The following is a 15,961-nucleotide window of genomic DNA, read 5'->3' on the forward strand; positions in this document are numbered from 1 at the left end:
TAAGCTGAACTTCGTTTTGCTTAAGCAGGCATTTTGGATATTAGGCAGGACAAATACTGTATGTCAGTATATAATAACGTTTTTGTTTTGATGCTCAAATTCGGTGTAATTAATTTCAGACTCTTCAATGCTCAGAGAAGGATGAAAGTAAGCAATAGAAACTTCCCAGGTGGCAGGAAAAAAAACCTGCTTAAAAGTAGAAAAAGAATTAAAAACAGCAAAAAAGAAGCTGTTCAAGCAGGGAGAGGGCAGGCCAGAGAAAAACAGATTATGCTCTTCATTTAAAAGATTACTTACAGGCTTCATTTTCAAATACAAACATTTCCAATCTCTCTTCATTTAAAACATTTAACCTGAAAATGAATTACATGAAAGCTGCTTTATCAGGAAAAGGTTATGAAAGGGAATGTATGGTATGAGATGCATAAGCCAAATTGTGTAAAAAGCACACAGAGCCCAGAGACAATTTTTGCAGAAAAAAGCAAGCAGCTTGGTTTGCATTTATTGATGAAGTCATTCATGCAAATATATAAATACAGAGTACCATGTAAAGCGACAGAATAAATAGACACAAACACAAAAGCCCGTAGATTGCAGGGTTTCAGCATAAAATGGAGATAATTTCTTTACACGCAGGAGAATAGTTTGTACAAAGAGGAGTAACTCAACTTACAGAGCTGAAGTCTGCAAAACCCATGGAAGAGTCTTTTGGTGCTTTACCGGAAGACAGAGGGGCAAAAGGGTCTTTCCCACTAAACGGGTCGTTGAAGCCTTTTTTACTGTGGAACATGTCGCCGCCGTCGGTGCCAAAAGGCTGAAACGGGTCTTTGGGCTTGGAGAACTCCGATGTCCCGAGCTGGCTCACAGGAGTGTTTTTACCTAAGAGATTGAAAGCAGAAATCAAAATTATGAACCATGATAGAGTACAGACCTGTGGGGCTCTTTGAGATGACAAGAGCGACACTTAGATTATCATTTTGTTTCCTCTCCACTTCCTTCTCAGTCTCACCTCTCCCCGCTAATTTTGAAATCCATGTACGCAAGTTCCCCTATAATACTGGGCAATAATTTGTGTTCAATAATATTCTGCACCTCAAAAATACAATTAAAATATGCCATGGAAACACCAGCACAAAGTATGAAAATGTAACTCTGGATAAGGATCACATAGCAAACAAAAATGAACATGGTGTCCGCCGTTATCCATGATATTTTATCATTTCGAAATCCAGCCTTTAAACGCTTTCAAATGCATTTACATCGGTTTGTGTCTTTCACACCTACTTGGAATCAATTTCCTCGCAGAAGCTACTCTTAAAATTAATTTATACCTCTTTAAGCAGTGCCTCCCCCACTCTCACAAGATGGCTGTTCTAAAATCATAGCAGCTCCCTTATTCCCTTTAAGTGAGCTCATCTCTCAAAGAGGAATTTCCTTTGCCTAAAATTTCTCAAGCTAAAAAAATCCTCAAATTTGACTTTTGAATTGCCTAATCTCACCAGTGTGTCTGTATGTTTTCACAGAAGTCTGCTGAAATGATAAAGCCTGTTTCAGAGGCATGTGTGCATGTTTTGTTGTTTGCACGACAGTGCAACAATGACAAATTCAAGCACTGAGGTGTGTATTTGGGTTTAATTTTGTGTGCTTCCTGCAATAAAGCATTCCCAGATGTCATGGTGAAAGTGGTCCATAGGTGGGTGATGGGAGGGCTTACAAACAAGTTATACCAGTTACAAGACTACAATAACTAGGGTAAGGTAAAACCTTAGTCTGGGAGAGCAGATATATATGCAGGCATCCTTATGCTGAACATTTTAGTCACCCTTTCCAGCAAACTACAGAAAGACCCAAACATGAACACCGTCATTGAGATTAGTTCAGATCTCACGATTGCATCAGGTTTCTACATCACAAGTCAGAATGGTCCTTAGCCAACAATGAGTTGGTTTATACATAGACATTTCACAAAGTTTTATACTGGTTTACCACAACAATATTTGCAGCTTGGGACTCTGAGTTCTGAAGTACCACTGAAGGGAGAACATGCTCAGACGACGTGAAAAACTTACCAGGCCCCTTGATACTGAGGGCTGAAAGAACTGTACAGAAAGATCAGTAAAAGCGTTAACTTCCTTGACGCAGGGAAGAGATTCTAAATATGAAGAAGCTTATCTAGTGAGGGGGTAACGGGAAGTTGCCTGAATAGTCGTGAGAACACTGTGAACTGAAGGAAGAGAGAGCAGCCTGAAAATAACATGATCAGACTCAATTTCACCTGACACAGGTAAGATTTCCTAGATAAGATGGATGTCATCTACCGAGGGAACGACACAATTCGCAACCGGGTGTCTCGGTCACCTATCGTTTCATCAACCCATCTACAGAGCTTCAACCACAAACGGTTGAACAAGCTGTTTGAAGAACAGTGTTATCAAGATGAATTATTAGTAAGAAGGAAAGTGCTTAAGGCAGTGTGTTCAAAAGCATAGCAGTTATATGTACACATGTAATCAACAACTGTGACAGGATGCCTGCAGCTGCAAATATTAAGAGGGTGACGTGCAGCAGTGTGTGCCTGACGTCCATCACCCAGAGGCGCACCCAGATCCCATACAAAGAGACATACTTCAGACGTACAATTTATCAGACATTAAAGTTGCTGAAATAAGAGTGCTGCTCCCTTTATGCAGATGCGATCGGCTAATCTTTCTGAAGTCCTCTTACCTAATGAGACACTTTAAGTTTTCAACGCTAGGGATACTTGTTAAAAAAGGAACTAAGACACGGTCAGTTGTCTCAGACTACTTGATTTAATACCAAACTCTGCCACTGGCAGTGAAGGACGTGTTGGAGGAATTCCAACTCTTTAGAGATTCGGACACAAAAGCGCTGCATTCAAGAGGATTCACAACCAGACACACTCAGTCTCACACTATTGCATGACACAAAGGTAGACACAATGGTATATACAACGAAATCTTATTTCCTACCACCTACAATATAGCAATTTAAAAAATAAAAGCAACAAAATCCAAGCTGGCCTAAGACGTCAGAATCTGTATTGTCAAAGGCCATCACTAGGGGGCTTAGTGTCTTCCCTTGAAATTAAATGTTGCACCAGCTTGGAGTGTAATTTAAGTGACCATGTGTAATACATATATGTTTATCCAATCCTGATCCAAAACACCTATCAGAGTACACTAGGTCCCTCCACTTTCCCCAAAAACACTTACTTGTCCAGGTCGCTTTTTGCATGACCTCTGTGGGAGGCTGGGGAACCTTTATAGCAAGATGTAAACTCTTGAATATCTAGCTGGTACTTCTGTAACAGGAGGCCACCACAAACTGTGGTAGGCTTTTACAAACATACCTATTCTAATTGGTTCAATTCTCCAAATACAGGCAAGACAGCATCAAAACATCTGGTGATGGCTCACGATAGAGTGGACAGTACAAATGAGGTCACTAACACAAATCCCCCCAATATCCCTTTGTCCTGCGTAAGCTACAGCTGTACTCAAGCCATTCTAACTTGCAAAACCCCACAACAACCGACAGGAAACCTAGCACCTCACAACAGAAAAAGCAACAAGGGCAACCACAGACAATAAGTTCTAAAAACAACACCGAGCTCTATCTGTGCACTAGATATGAACAATAATGGTTAGTTGAAAGGAAACCGCAAACAAGTCCAACATTTAAAAACCAGAGAAAGTAAAAATTAACCTACATCAACTACAAGGAGTGGGTTCCTTTGTGTCAACTCTTTCACTTACATGAATGGAAGCCTTAATCCAGCCCAGTGAGACTGCGTTTTGCTTCCAGATAACCACCTTTTGTATTCTGTGTCATACATATGTTACAAACTGAGCACAGGTGCTCACATGCTAACAGCAGGAACTACTTCATCTGTTATTTTCAGTCATTTTCCTATGCTGTCAAACAAGGGCATCTAAACAGACTAGTGTACAGAAAGCTTGCACTATTGCTGCCTATTCTGCCCTCATTTTGATCAGCAAGAGAGGTTTGCATTGCTGCCATGGGTGCTGTACAAAGCTAGGAGGAGGCTTGCATTGTTTGAGTGTGTGTAGTTTGCAGTGTTGCTGCTCGAGCTGTGACTCTGTTTGCACATGTATGGGGCTTGCACTGATATTGCCAATGCAGTATAGGCCTGTCCATCACCTGTAAAGAGTGTATATGAAGCCTGAACCACTGCTGTGCCTGCTCTGTATGTGATGGCAGCTTGCATTCCTGCAGTTTGTGCTATGCCTTTAGCAGGTGGGTAAGAGAGGATGTACGGGTAACTTAGACTTTCTCTGATCTTGCTAAAAATATTCAGGGGGGTATTACTAAGGCTGCATGGCTGGCTCCTGTGCCATACTTGTCTGATCCGTGTGAGAAGCTGCCTTTGCGAAAGCAAAGCTACAGCTGCCTGTGCTGTTTCCAAGCTGATGTATACATACCACCAGAGAAAGAGGTACTCCTCTTGCAGTGTGCCTTTCAAATTTCATTCAAGTATAGAAATCATAATCACAAATGGCTGCAAGGTTCTTCCAACCTTCCAAAGGAGAAAGCAGGCCCTGCCTCGCTGGAGGCTGGGTTGAGGGGTCAAAGACAGTTCCAGTATCCCAAGGTGCAACATCGTTCTGGCCCAGGTGGAAGCACCCCGTGGAATTCAGCTTTCTCAACATCATGAGAAGGATGAATGTTGGAGAGGATACCTATTGTGGTTGGAAGTGTCACTGTTCGATCAGAAAAGCAACACCCACATTAAGTACTTGAGAAGGAAGCTTCTGGAAAAGCGAGAATTCTGATTTGTCGCAAACAAGTCAATGTTTGAGGTCCCCCAGGAGAAAGTGATCTTCCCACCTCCTGATACAGCTCTCATGCTTGAGATGTCACAGAACATCTGCACAAAGCATCTGCCTGAAACTTGTGCAATCCCATCAGATACACAACTTCCAGTGAGATCCATCAGCAAAGAATAGCGACTAGGGCTCTCCCTGAACACCCAAATGGACCTCACTGAAATTACAGTTAATGTACCGGCTACTGTGCCTGTAAGGAAAATTCACACATGCACAGAGGCCAAGGTCAGTTGAATTTTCCACAACTTCACGTGGGAAGGGGATGCTAAGTGCTTCACAAGTTGCTAGTGCAGAAATCTCAGATATGAATCATGGAGCGCATGACAAAAGAATCCATAACAGTCACCCAGGGCCATTGCTGCTCAAAAAGCTCCCCCCACTAGCAAATATTTCAACACTGCAGGTCTGTTTCTAAATCCCTGGAAATGGAGAATAAATCCTGGTCCACGTTTAGTTTAAATAGGCTCTCAGACTTCAATGCAGGGTCTCATTTACAAACATGCTTAAGAAATGAAGAAGACGCATGAAGTCACATGACTCAAGAGTCATAGAAACATCACAGACTGGGTATTATTCGGGCTAGAAGATGCAAACTGTTTGATGACCTGCTGACACTCTACAAAGTTTGAAGGCCCTCTCATGAACTGTGTCCACCAGCTAGCAGAGGAATTCTAGTCTATAGCTTAGTATCAGAGAGAACATTTGAACAGAAACTATGTATCTGTCAGTATATGCAACAGGTTGCTTTTCCACTGGATGTGCACGGACTGCCAAGAAAGAGAGTCACCTCAACAGGAAACTTGCAGTTGTTGTGCCCATTGTGAGAGAGGTGTCTGCCTGTGTGTGTGCATATATATATATGTTTGTGAGGAATGCTTACAATGCTGCTGACCACAGTAGTGGATGAGAGAAGCATGCACTACTTTTGGACAAATAGAGTTTACTGTGAGGAAGCATGGATCACTGCTGTCCATGCTGGGTTTAGTATGACGGAAGCAGACCTACTCCTGCCCGACCTGAGTTTAGTGTGAGAAGCATGCACTACTGCTGCCCTAACTGTATTTAGTGTGAGAGAAGCAGCAATACGAATGTCTCAAATTAATTAGGGTGAGGAAAGCAGCACAACAGCTGTCTGAACTGTTTACTGTGAAGGAAGCATTACTACTGCTGTCTACACTGGGTTTACTGGAAGAGAAGCATGCACTACTGCTGCCTGACCTGTGTTTAGTGTGAGGGAAGCAGCACTACTGCTGCCTGAACTGTGTTTACTGGAAGAGAAGCATGCACTACTGCTGCCTGAACTGTGTTTACTGTGAGGGAAGCAGCACTACTGCTGCCTGAATTGTGTTTAGTGTGAGGGAAGCAGCAATACTGCTGCCTGACCTGTGTTTTTAATGTGAGGGAAGCAGCACTACTGCTGCCTGAACTGTGTACTGGAAGAGAAGCATGCACTACTGCTGCCTGAACTGTGTTTACTGTGAGGGAAGCAGCACTACTGCTGCCTGAACTGTGTTTACTGGAAGAGAAGCATGCACTACTGCTGCCTGAATTGTGTTTAGTGTGAGGGAAGCAGCACTACTGCTGCCTGAACTGTGTTTAGTGTGAGGGAAGCAGCACTACTGCTGCCTGAACTGTGTTTACTGGAAGAGAAGCATGCACTACTGCTGCCTGAACTGTGTTTAGTGTGAGGGAAGCAGCAATACTGCTGCCTGAATTGTGTTTAGTGTGAGGGAAGCAGCAATACTGCTGCCTGACCTGTGTTTTTAATGTGAGGGAAGCAGCACTACTGCTGCCTGAACTGTGTTTAGTGTGAGGGAAGCAGCACTACTGCTGCCTGAATTGTGTTTAGTGTGAGGGAAGCAGCACTACTGCTGCCTGAACTGTGTTTAGTGTGAGGGAAGCAGCACTACTGCTGCCTGAACTGTGTTTACTGGAAGAGAAACATGCACTACTGCTGCCTGAATTGTGTTTAGTGTGAGGGAAGCAGCACTACTGCTGCCTGAATTGTGTTTAGTGTGAGGGAAGCAGCACTACTGCTGCCTGGCCTGTGTTTTTAATGTGAGGGAAGCAGCACTACTGCTGCCTACACTGGCTTTTCTGGAAGTGAAGCATGCACTACTGCTGCCAACACTGGGTTTAACATGAGGAACGAATGCATCACTGCTGTCCATGTTGGGCTCAGTGTAATGGAAACATGTGGTACAGCTGCCCACACCTGGTTTACCTGACGAAGGATACACAGAAATGGATTGGTGCATGGACATGAAAAACAATACTTCTGATGTAACAGGATGCCCAAAACGTTAGAAGAGATGGACCCCTCGGTAGCAGGCTGGTTTATGTTCCCAAAACAGGTGAGGTGGACTTGAACCTCTGCAGAAACCTCATGCAGGAATAAGATACAGAGTTGTTAAAAGATGAGGATGCTGCAACATCTCAATTCAGAGACCTGGTTTTAGTGGGAGTGGGATCATGTAAAAGATGTAATACGAATACAAGATATAGTGGTGCCACTTTGCATCGGAATAATTTTGTTTATTATTTTAGAACTTAGAAAATTAAGAATAATACAGATAGTTAAAAAAAATTAAGTAAAGCATGCACTGTTGCTGCCTAAGTTTGTGTACACGTGATAAACGTGTGTGCTGTTGTTACCTGTGCTTCTTTCATATATTCCATTCATGCATGTGGAAAACATCTGATATAAAAAAAGCTGTACAGTTCTATTCAATAGTTTGGAATAAAGTGCTGGTGCCCGGCAGTCAAAGTATCTTTATGTAATGCCCGTTTGTTCCTGCAACAAATGTAGGTTTGAGAAGGTGCAATTTCCTTCAAATTCATGAGACAGATGAGTTTCAGTACAAGTTTGAAATAAACTGATGTGCTGATGAATAAAAGTCACACACCCAAACCGCACTTCCAGGCATGGATTAGCAAGACCTTAAAAAACAAAAAAAAAACACAGCGTAATCTGTCAAAGACGGATTTCTTGAAGTGCAAGAAAGAGAGCTTGCTCCCCAGCATAAATTCTGTTATGCGAGTGTTACCAAAAATGAAACTAAACAAATAAAGACTATGTACATAATTAATATATGTCCATGTGGTTTAACTGTGAAACGACAAATGACAGAGTAAACATCATCTTAGGAAAAACGTTACAAATATCTTTAAGGAACTTATTACTAAAAAGTCAACGAATAGTAAGAGCACAACAGATGATAAATTAGCAATATCAACGTGGGATGTTGTTTTCCACATCAACTGCTGTGTGTTTTTCTAGTTTCTGCTCGTTGAACTTCCTCAGTCTCCTTATGACTGTGGACGAGGGTGCAAGTTGGGTGTGTGTGTGTGTTTGTGTGCTTGTACCTTTGTTGCTTTACATGAAGCTTGCTGGTTGCTTTCTGCACACGTGTGTGCAGGTGTCTCAGAGAGTTCCTGTGGTTGGATCAAAGAAGTAAAGCCACAGCACGATTTGTTTGCTGAGAAGGAAGAGATCATGTAAAAAAGTACCCTGGGCAGCTTCTTTCCCGGATTGCTTGTTTTCGTTACAAACCTCATCTGTCTTTGGTTAAAAAACAAACAACTTATGTTTGATGTAGGGAATATTGTATAAATTTACAAGACTGCTTGAAGTACAAGTTACTTACCTTCGGTAACGATGTATCTGGTAGAGACGATTCTAGCCGCAGATTCCTTAACGTAGAATTATCCCCAGGCGTGAGACTGGACCCGGAAAACGTTCTTGCCCAGCATCTCTGCGCGCCGGGGGCCGGTACCACGCGACTCCGCCCGACGTCGTCCGCGGGCGTGACGTCAGCGAGGTCACATAAGCCCCACCCCGGCGTGCTGACGTCAGTTTGCTTCGGAGAACTTTTCCGTGCCACAACATGGAGCAATCACAACAAAACTGAGGAGAGCATGGGAACAGTGGGCGAAAAAACCAGAGGAACAAAATAGAGAGAAACAAAAGGTGAGAAACATCACCAGGTAAGGCACCAGAAGGCGACAACAGCAGGCCAGAGCAGGAAAAGAGCAGAGCACCACTCTGAGGAACCACCGTGCAAGCCAAGGCGAAAGCACCAGGTGGCAGTAAAGCACCAGAAGGCCAGAGCAGTGAGCCACAGCAAGAAAAGTGCAAAACACCACTCCGTGGAACCACAGTGCAAGCCAAGGCAAGAGCCCTCTCCTGGAGAGGGGGTTGGAGAGGGGAAGAAGAAGAAGAAGAAGAAGGGGAAGAAGGAGAAGGAGGAGAAGGAGAAGAAGAAGAGACTGCAACCACAAGCCTGGAACAGAGGAGCAAGAGCAATCCATCCCCAGACTACTCTGCCAAGGAGGGCCATAACCTCTGAAAAGAGTGGGAAGTCAAAGGACAGGTAAAAGAACCCCTAACAAGGAAGACCGTGTGGGATCAGAAACTCTAACAACAGAGGGAAGGAGCAAAAGTTGGCCCTCACGCTGGAGAGAAACCAACTGGAAGGATGCCTGACCGGAAGAAAACGAAGAGGACACCCACAGAAGACAAGTCACCCAGAGGGGGGGGATGGGGGGGGGGGGGGGGGCAACCGCAGAAACCCAAGCAGAGGGTCCTCGCAGAACGGGGAGGAAGGGCGGGTTGTGAAGGAATCTGCAGCTAGAATCGTCTCTACCAGATGCATCGTTACCGAAGGTAAGTAACTTGTACATCTGATAGAGACTACTAGCCGCAGATTCCTTAACGTAGAATAGATACCCTAGCCATACCCAGAAGGGAGGAGGAGGCACTGCGAGAGAGCCTCTCCACCAGGAGAGACACGGGCCCCAGCAGGGGACATGTCACAGGGACAAGAATGGAAAGGCCAGGAAAACCTAAGCCCAACCAAGGGAAAACTGCCCAACACACTGTAGAGGCAGACAGCGCTCGAAAGCTTCAAGGAACACAAGGACCACCTCAACCCCTAGGGAGAAGAGGTAGAACCGGAGGCAGGGCCCTACCTGAAGAAACACATACACAGTGACAGAATAGCCGCTCACAGCCTCAGCCGTAAACAGCGGACATGGCAGGGACAGCTGCATCGCCAAAAGTGTAGACGGAAGAAGAAAGGCACAAGAGAATACATCAAAGGCCACAACGGCGTAGCAGAACAAACAGGCCCGCACTGGCATGCACAGCCAGCAGCAGACAAAACCATGGAACGGTGCACCCAAGACAAGCTAGACGCCGGCCGAAGGCAGAGGCCAGGAAGGGCCCGGACACGCCCCAAGGGAGGGGCCGGCACACACTGACCCACGAATTAAGAGGAACCAGGCAGAAAGAATGAAAGACGGGGGACGGACCAAGCCGTCCACCCGAACACAAAAAACGGGGAAACCAGTACCCCCAGAGGACCAAGGCGGACAGAAGTGCAAAACCGCATCAATGCAATGCCGCAGACAGCAGGCCGGACTAGGCCAGTGACACAGCGATCCAGGAGAAGGACGGACCGGGGCGCAACGCAAACCACTCCAAAACCATCAGCAAGTAGATCGCACCAGCGACATACCGTGACGCCATGGAGAGCAGAAGCCCAAAGGACGCCCACACATCCCCAACACATGATAAAGCTATATAATAGCTACCATTACCCCACATAGGGCATGTTACGTCCCAGAACATGGGAACCCTCTTAGGAAAAGGTTTCCACAGCCGAGGACAAACATGGAGACCGGCGGAGAAAACTGCAGACGGCTTGCTAATCAGCCAATAAAGATTACACAGAAGGCCTAATCTCAGGGCCTACACGGCTTACCAACAGTCAAAACCACAAGTTAAAAAAGGGCTGGACCAGCAGCCAACAGCACTACGGTCCTACAAAAGGACCTGAAGGCACAACAACCACACAGAACACATAACCGGGGCTACTCGCTACAAGGCCCCAGGAAAACAATGGAAGAACACCTCCCAAAACACAGACCGACTTACAGGTCACTGAGGGGGAGGGGGAGGAGAAAGCCCCACAAGAAACCTCTAAATGGCAGAATCCGCAGGGGAGTGGAACAAGAGAGTGCCATCAAAGGGAAGGTCCACCAGCCGTTCCCTAACGTTCTCCGGGAACACACTATCCCATAGCCAGGCATGTCGACGAATGGCCACTGAAGAAGTCATGGTACGACCAAGCACCTCCGAAATGCCCAGAGCCGAGCGAAGAATAAATGCCACCAGCTCCCGGCCATCCAACACATAGTGCCTCAGATCAACACAGGCACCCTCCTGAGAAGAGGCAGACATAAGGGACTCTGCCGAATCCCACAAGCAAGAAGTGGCCCTAGCCAAAACACTAAGAGTGTTAAGGGCCCGCAAAGCCGCACTGGTGGAGGCGAAGATAGTGCGCCCCCATGATCTAACCAGCGGGCTTCCCGCAACGGGGGTGACAACACCAATGGCAGGGAGGGAAAGGCAGTCTGGAAAAGAGGGCCCCTGGTAGAGGGGTGGAGATAAAGACAGACAGGATCATGCGGCGCAGGACGGTGGCGGTGCAGAAGGTGCTGGGGCACCGGGTCCCCCGTGGCGGGCCGCCCCCAAGCCCCCAAAATAGAAGTGTAGAGCGAAGTCTCGAAGGGAAGAAGCAGCTCCCGACCACCAGAACCCGATGGAGGACCTCCAGAAGATGATCCGTGGGGAAATGGGCAGATGGATCGCCCATGCGCAAGATTCCCGCAGCCGTGGAAACAGCCCGAGCAAAGGCAGCACTCGCCTCCGTAGGGCCCCATGGCGGGGAAAGCAGTTCCTCCGTGGGCGACGGCTGCAAGCTAAGGTGGCTGTTCCCCAGTCCAACCGGAGGAAGGAAAGGCCAAGCCCAGAAAGGGGGAATGGGGACCGAGGAATGGGGAACCTGAGGCGCCTCAGGCGAAGACTGCGGACGCGGTGACGGCGAAGAGCCGTCCTTAGAAGACGCCGAGGATAAAGCCACGACGCAGCGGCCCGTCTCTGGAGAAGATGAAACCAACAACCACCGAACCTCTGGAGAAGAGGGGGAGTCCGAAGAAGAATCAACGACCCGATGCCAGCCCGGCGACGTAGAGTCTGTGACCGGCGTCAGGTCAACATCGGCCGGCGCCGAAGGAGACGCCAGAACGACCTCCGCCACAATGCGCGGCGCAGGAGACCGAGGCTGGGTCTGAGCCAGGGCGGCTAAGGAACGGCGCCGAAAAGGCGTCGACTCAACCTCCAACAAGGCAGCCGCCCGCGTGGAGGGACGAGGGGGGCGCAGTGGTCCGAAGGGCCGCACCCGATGGCACCACATCCTCCGAACCTGGATCCGGACCTGTCGGTGCCAGAGCGTGGAGGGACGAGGGGGGCCCGGGGACACACCCCGACCCCTAGCCGGCTCCTGCGACGCCGCCAGGGCCAGCAGCTGCCGGCACCTGAGAGGCGTCACCTCGGCCTCTGACAAGGCCGCCGCCTGCCCAGAGGACCGAGGTGGACTCGACGACACGCCCAAGCTCTGGCAACCTCCTGCGACACCACAGGAACCCCCACGGGGGTTTGCGGCGAGACAGAGGCGCCGTGGTCCGAAGGGCCGCACCCGATGGCACCACATCCTCCGAACCTGGATCCGAACCTGTCGGCGCCAGAGCCACCAGCGACGCCGCAGAAATCCCTGCACGCAGCAAGGGATCCGCAGACGTCCCAGGAAGAGAAGGAGGAGAAGGAAGAGCCAATGAGGCCTGCAAGGCGGCCGCATAGGCCTCCATCTGGGCTCTGGTCGCCCCCGCGCCGGTGGAACGGTGGATAGGGTGGCAATGCGCGGGGCCGCACCACCCACAGAGAACCCACACCCCCAACAGGCTGGGGACCGGGCCTCGGGAACAAACTGCAACACTTACCAACAGGTGAGCGACGCCCTTGCGGCCTGGGAGAAGGACGATGTCGGAGACGGAGGCGGCGGTTCTTGAAGCCGTCCGCGGGGGACGGACGCGGCGCCACCGCCGACCTGGACATGCGTGCCGAAAGGAGTTTCATCCGCCGCTCCCGCCGGGACTTCGGCTTCATTTGCTGACATGCCTCACAGTCTGTGGAGTCGTGGTGCTCCCCCAAACACCACATGCAGATGGGGTGAGGATCCGTCGCCGACATCTGGTGCGCGCAAGACGAGCACATCTTGAAGCCCGAAGGCATTCGCACACTGTTCCCAAGAAAAACGCTCAAAAGTGGAAAAAGGCCTGAAACAGGCCAGGAAAGCGATCCGACGTCAGCACGCCGGGGTGGGGCTTATGTAACCTCGCTGACGTCACGCCCGTGGAAGACTCATCTTAGAGCAGAAACTAAACTTCTTTCCTTTCACAAAAATCTTTAAACCTAGTTATTTGCTAATGTCTGTTTCCTCGTCCCGTTCGTTGTGCTCCCGCTCTTCCCCAGTTCTAGCGGTAGGGCACCTATAGACAATCGCTCGCTTTTACAAAGGCCACATAGCATAACAGCGCCATAATACCTGGGCTGCACTAGAATGTGTCCCAGCACCACCTCATTACTGTCCCCAAGCGAGTACACCCACTTCTATCGAGTAGGTGAACGTCCAACCAAAGAAATATTTAAAATAATCAATGTCAATTGATTCACATTACAGCAAAATCTTCAAATTAGTTTCAAAGAAGGCCAGAACTTCAGGGTCCGGCACAGTACCGAGGAGGAATTCTTCTCTGCAGCAGCGAATCACGTGTGCCTTAAAAAATGTGGCCTGTTCCTGAAGCTGCGATAGGTCTGGGCATCTCGAAGTCTGCCCATCCTTAAACTGAAAGCTGCCATCTTTTCCCACGCTGTTGGTCTTTTCCCTTTGCCCCATATGGCTGGTCCTACACTACATTGTACCCTATATACTAGGATTCTGGTACAACAGTGAAAAGCTTATTTAACGTAGACAGCTAGACATTTCGCATGAGTAGACCTTCACCATATACATTTAATTATTATTGACTCTAAAATTACGTTTGAGTAAAAAAGATTGTGTTGGAGCACAATTTAGCGAGATCATTAGCCATGCTGCACCATAAAATTAAAATCCAAGAGCAGCACATTAGTAAAACAGTCACCTCTAGTACGACACTTGGAATGCAAAGGTGCTGATGCTTAACCATACAGTCCAACAATTAACTTAGAAAAAAGTGGCTGTTTAGGATTGCCAGATCAAGCTGTGCCAGATAGCATGACCTTCTGAAGAGTAACCTGAGTGTAGATATTGGAAGAGAAACCTCTCAGAGTTCCGACCGACAACAAGGTGCGTCCATGGGTGAATTTTTGACCATTATACAGGAGTCGTTCTTGTCCAAGACTGAAGAAATCAATTCAACTCCTCAACAATAAAACCACTTCCAAAAGGTCCATAATACCTAATCTTTATCCAGCTCCCAAATCCTCAATTCCACAAATCCCTCGTCAAACTCCAATAACTCTATACCAGCCTTCTTGCTCAAAGAATGCAGACAGGACATCCATCCCCTCGAAAATAATCAACTCCTCCCTAGAGGCTCTTCGCTGTAAGCTCCTAAATCCGGCTAAGCAACTCCATTGCTCAAGAAAAAAAACTTGTATCCAATGATTTTCAGAACTTTCGAGCAGTCTCTAAAATGAAGTTCCTGGGTAAAAATAATTGAAAGAGCTGCAGCATCCCAACTGCTAAAGCATATCACAAATAACAACCTCCTACATACGTTTCAATCTGACTGGTGCCCAAAACTTAGCCCAGAATATGCCACAATTCAAATTCCATATTATGCACTAAAATCTAAGCAGAAGGCCTGTTAGTTCTTCGAGGCCTCTCTGCACCACTCAATATGCTGGACATCATTCACTCCTTCAGATCCTAAAATATAGAATGGAAGGAACTATTGTGAGCTAGTTTGAATCTTCTCTCTTCAAGATACTAATTCGCAACATTTGATACTTTTGAACTGCCCCCAATTTTATGGTGCACTGCAATTTTCCATCCTATCACCTCCCTGATTCAACTTATATAAGGAACATCTACCAACAAACGTTCAAGAAAATAGCATCTATAGTCACCAATAAGCTAACACACATATACCTTTGTGCATCCGAGCGATCAAACATTCTAGGCCATAGGGGCAAGATGTACGACCCATTTTTGCATGCGCAAACAGGTTTGCGACCTGTTTAAGCATGCAAAAATACCAATGGGCCATGTATAAACCCTATTTAGTGAGTTGTAATTTATTTGCGACTCGCTAAATAGGATTTGCAACTCGCTATTAGGAAGGGGCGTCCCAAAGGCGTCCGTTCCCAATAGCGACTCGCTACCCTGTGTAAGATTGTTTTGCGACCGCGGTCGCAAAACACTCGCAATTTACCGCCCTCTTCAAGAGGGTGGTAAAGCACTCGCAAAAGGGAAGGGGTCCCCAAGTGACCTCTTTCCCTTTGTGAATGCAGGGGAAAATATTTTTTAGGGGCTGGCAGTGGTCCCAGGGACCATTACCTGCCCTTAAAAAATGAAACAAAAACGTTTAATTTTTCTTTTTTTAAATGCATCCCATTTTCCTTTAAGGAAAACGGGCTGCATTTAAACAAAAAAAAATGCTTTATTTAAAAGCAGTCCCAGACATGGGGGTCTGCTGAGCCCAGCAGGCTACCATACCTTGGAGGGCCAGCCATTCCCAATGGGTTTCGCAAATTGCGAGTGCCTCATGAATATTGATGAGGCATGAAATTTGCGACCCCATTGGGAATCGCAAACAGTGTCGCTAATGCCAATGGTTGTACATCTGGCCCCAGATCTTCACAGCAAACTAGGAAACGGCATGGAATCACTTTCTCTAAAGCTGAACCCTCTAAAGACAGAATTCCTTTTCCGATTCTAAACTGAAAATCCTCATCCTGTGCAAAATTGCTGGCCAATCATCATCCCTTAGGTATCTTCCGTTATATAGTTCTTCGAGCAAAATCACTGGGGTAGATACTTGACAGTAATCTCACCCTAAACGACCAAATCGTCTAAATAAATTGGCATCTTATCAACTCCAACTCAAAAGAAAACTAAAACCGGCCATCCCCTACTGACTTCATATTCACAGTTCATCCCACTGTACTTACTCATCTCGACCTGGGAAGTGGCACCCTAGCAGCA

At 47.2% G+C, this 15,961-nt stretch overlaps 1 protein-coding gene across 8 annotated transcripts in view; it reads right to left on the bottom strand.

Moving 5' to 3' along the window:
- EPS15L1 (epidermal growth factor receptor pathway substrate 15 like 1) overlaps positions 1-15,961 on the bottom strand; it is a 318,875-nt gene that overhangs the window by 86,812 nt on the left and 216,102 nt on the right. For all 8 annotated transcript variants that reach the window (XM_085639255.1, XM_085639253.1, XM_085639254.1 and 5 more), the window contains one exon: positions 674-879. In XM_085639255.1, coding sequence (XP_085495381.1) covers positions 674-879 — 206 coding nt within the window. The remainder of the gene's footprint in view (positions 1-673; positions 880-15,961) is intronic.

The sequence above is a fragment of the Triturus cristatus genome, chromosome 12 (assembly GCF_964204655.1).
Source record: "Triturus cristatus chromosome 12, aTriCri1.1, whole genome shotgun sequence".
NCBI classification, from domain to species: Eukaryota; Metazoa; Chordata; class Amphibia; order Caudata; family Salamandridae; genus Triturus; species Triturus cristatus.